General features: G+C 58.4%; 1 protein-coding gene across 1 annotated transcript in view; it reads right to left on the bottom strand.

Annotated features, from left to right (window-relative positions):
* Positions 1–494: 494 nt before the first annotated feature.
* The window catches only part of Fam43b (family with sequence similarity 43, member B), a gene marked incomplete in the record, with an annotated part of 2,005 nt that continues 726 nt past the window's right edge, over positions 495–1,773 (bottom strand). Inside the window, 1 exon segment of the mRNA XM_013519672.1 lies at positions 495–1,773. Within this exon segment, the coding sequence (XP_013375126.1) occupies positions 1,458–1,773 (316 nt within the window).

The raw sequence follows: 1,773 nt of genomic DNA, 5'->3' as shown, positions 1-1,773 counted from the left end.
CTGGACAGATTTCTCCAGCGCTTTGGAAGAAAATTCGGCTGTTCTTCCTTCTCCCTGACAGCCTGCCTTCCTCTCTCTCATCCCGAGGGAGACATACACAATCTATGCCCCATGCTGCGACATAAACATGAAACCTCTCATGAACTCACGGCTCATAAGAAGCCCAACCTCAGTCAGTGCTCAGTGCTGTCTCCCTGCCAAATGTCCCAGACACACTTGCGTCTGAGTGCCCGTTGTGCAGACATTGTGGGAGGCTGAGACAGACAGAAGATGCTCCTCAGGGGCTTGGAACATGTGGTTTTCAGACAAGGCATATGCTACTGTCTCCTCCCCTGACATTACAAGAACAGCTTCCCGGCAGCCACCACCACCTCCATTCTGGGAGTTGACTCCAGCTGCTAAAAGGGGTTACTTCTGCCCTTCAGGGTTCTGATGAGAATCTCACCCTCCCCCCATCCAGCAGGCCTGGCATCGAACACAACACAGGGGTAGTGACAGGGCTGAAAAAGCAGATCCATTTTATTTACAACGATCAGTTGGTGACATGTAGATCTTTGGACTTTTGGTAACCCTGTGGAGACTCCTGGGCAGGGGCCCACTCCCTCTATTGGGGGAACACACTGTCTTCCCTCATCCTGCTATGTGAATTCAGCTGCTGTCAAGACAGCTTGCCCCTGGAGCCTTGCTTGACTCAGGGCATCTCTGCTGGGGGAGTCTGTGTCTCTACACATCTGCTGAAGTTTCCCTTACTTCCTCTGGAGGCCCGTCTTGGTGCTGTTTGTGGGATACCTACAGTGGTCCATACTTATCTGTCTGCAGAGAGGGGGCGATGGGGAATCCTGTGGGAATACAAGGCCCAGGCTGGTGCAGAGCTGTCAGAGCTGTTACCGGGCCAACCTATCCTTTAAACATCAGTAGGACCATCCTAGTCTTCCAGAGGCAGAGCAGTGAAGTTGCGGGAGTCCTCCAACAGGTAGAGAGGCTGAGCAGAGTCCAGGATTCTGCCCTCTGTTTATAACCTCAGACTCAGTGTCCATCAGGGACCTGGCCTCAATTCTCCCCAGCCACTGGATTCTGCTCCTACAAGAAGGCCTTTCCGGGTGGTTCTTATTACAAGATGACCAGGGCAGGGCCACTGCCTCTACCCGGGCCAAGGTTCAAACCCACCCTCCTGGATTTCTGGAAACTTCTCCCGGTTCTCCTGAGAGGATGTTTTGGAAAGAAGCAGGGAAGTGGGTGGACAAAAACACTTGGTGCAGAGCACAGGGACACTTCCACAATGGAGGGCCCAGAAAACTCCGGGCTTGGAGAGAGGGGGGATCCCCCAATAGTCAAGGGCATATCAGGTGTCACCCTGAGCCAGGACGAGGGACAAGGCGATCACAACTGAGACCACGAGGGAGGCGGGGTCGGGGGCCAGGGAAGCCGCAACGGCAGCCAGATCAGAGGCTGTGAGTTCAGCGTGCCTGTCCGGCGCGCTCCCGGGGGCCGCCTTTCCAGCGGCGGGAGTGCGCGGGAGGTGGCGGCGGCGCCGGGGCACCCCGCAGGCTGCACGTCCTCAGCTCCCGCGCCAGGCTCAGCACCTCCGGCCGCTCGCGCTGAGGGGCTCCTCCCTCGCTCTCCTCCGCGTCCTCCTCGTCCTCCTCTTCGTCCTCCTCCTGGATGCTGCTGAGGCGCGGCGCTCCGCGGGCGCGCTCCGTCGGCGGTGGCCGGTAGGCACACTTGGCGTTGAGCAGGCGGCGCAGCGGGGCGCGGGGCACCGAGGCAGCGGCG

The sequence above is a fragment of the Chinchilla lanigera genome, unplaced genomic scaffold (assembly GCF_000276665.1).
Source record: "Chinchilla lanigera isolate Chin_1 unplaced genomic scaffold, ChiLan1.0 scaffold00051, whole genome shotgun sequence".
NCBI lineage: Eukaryota > Metazoa > Chordata > Mammalia > Rodentia > Chinchillidae > Chinchilla > Chinchilla lanigera.
This window is presented reverse-complemented; position numbering and strand designations above follow the sequence as displayed.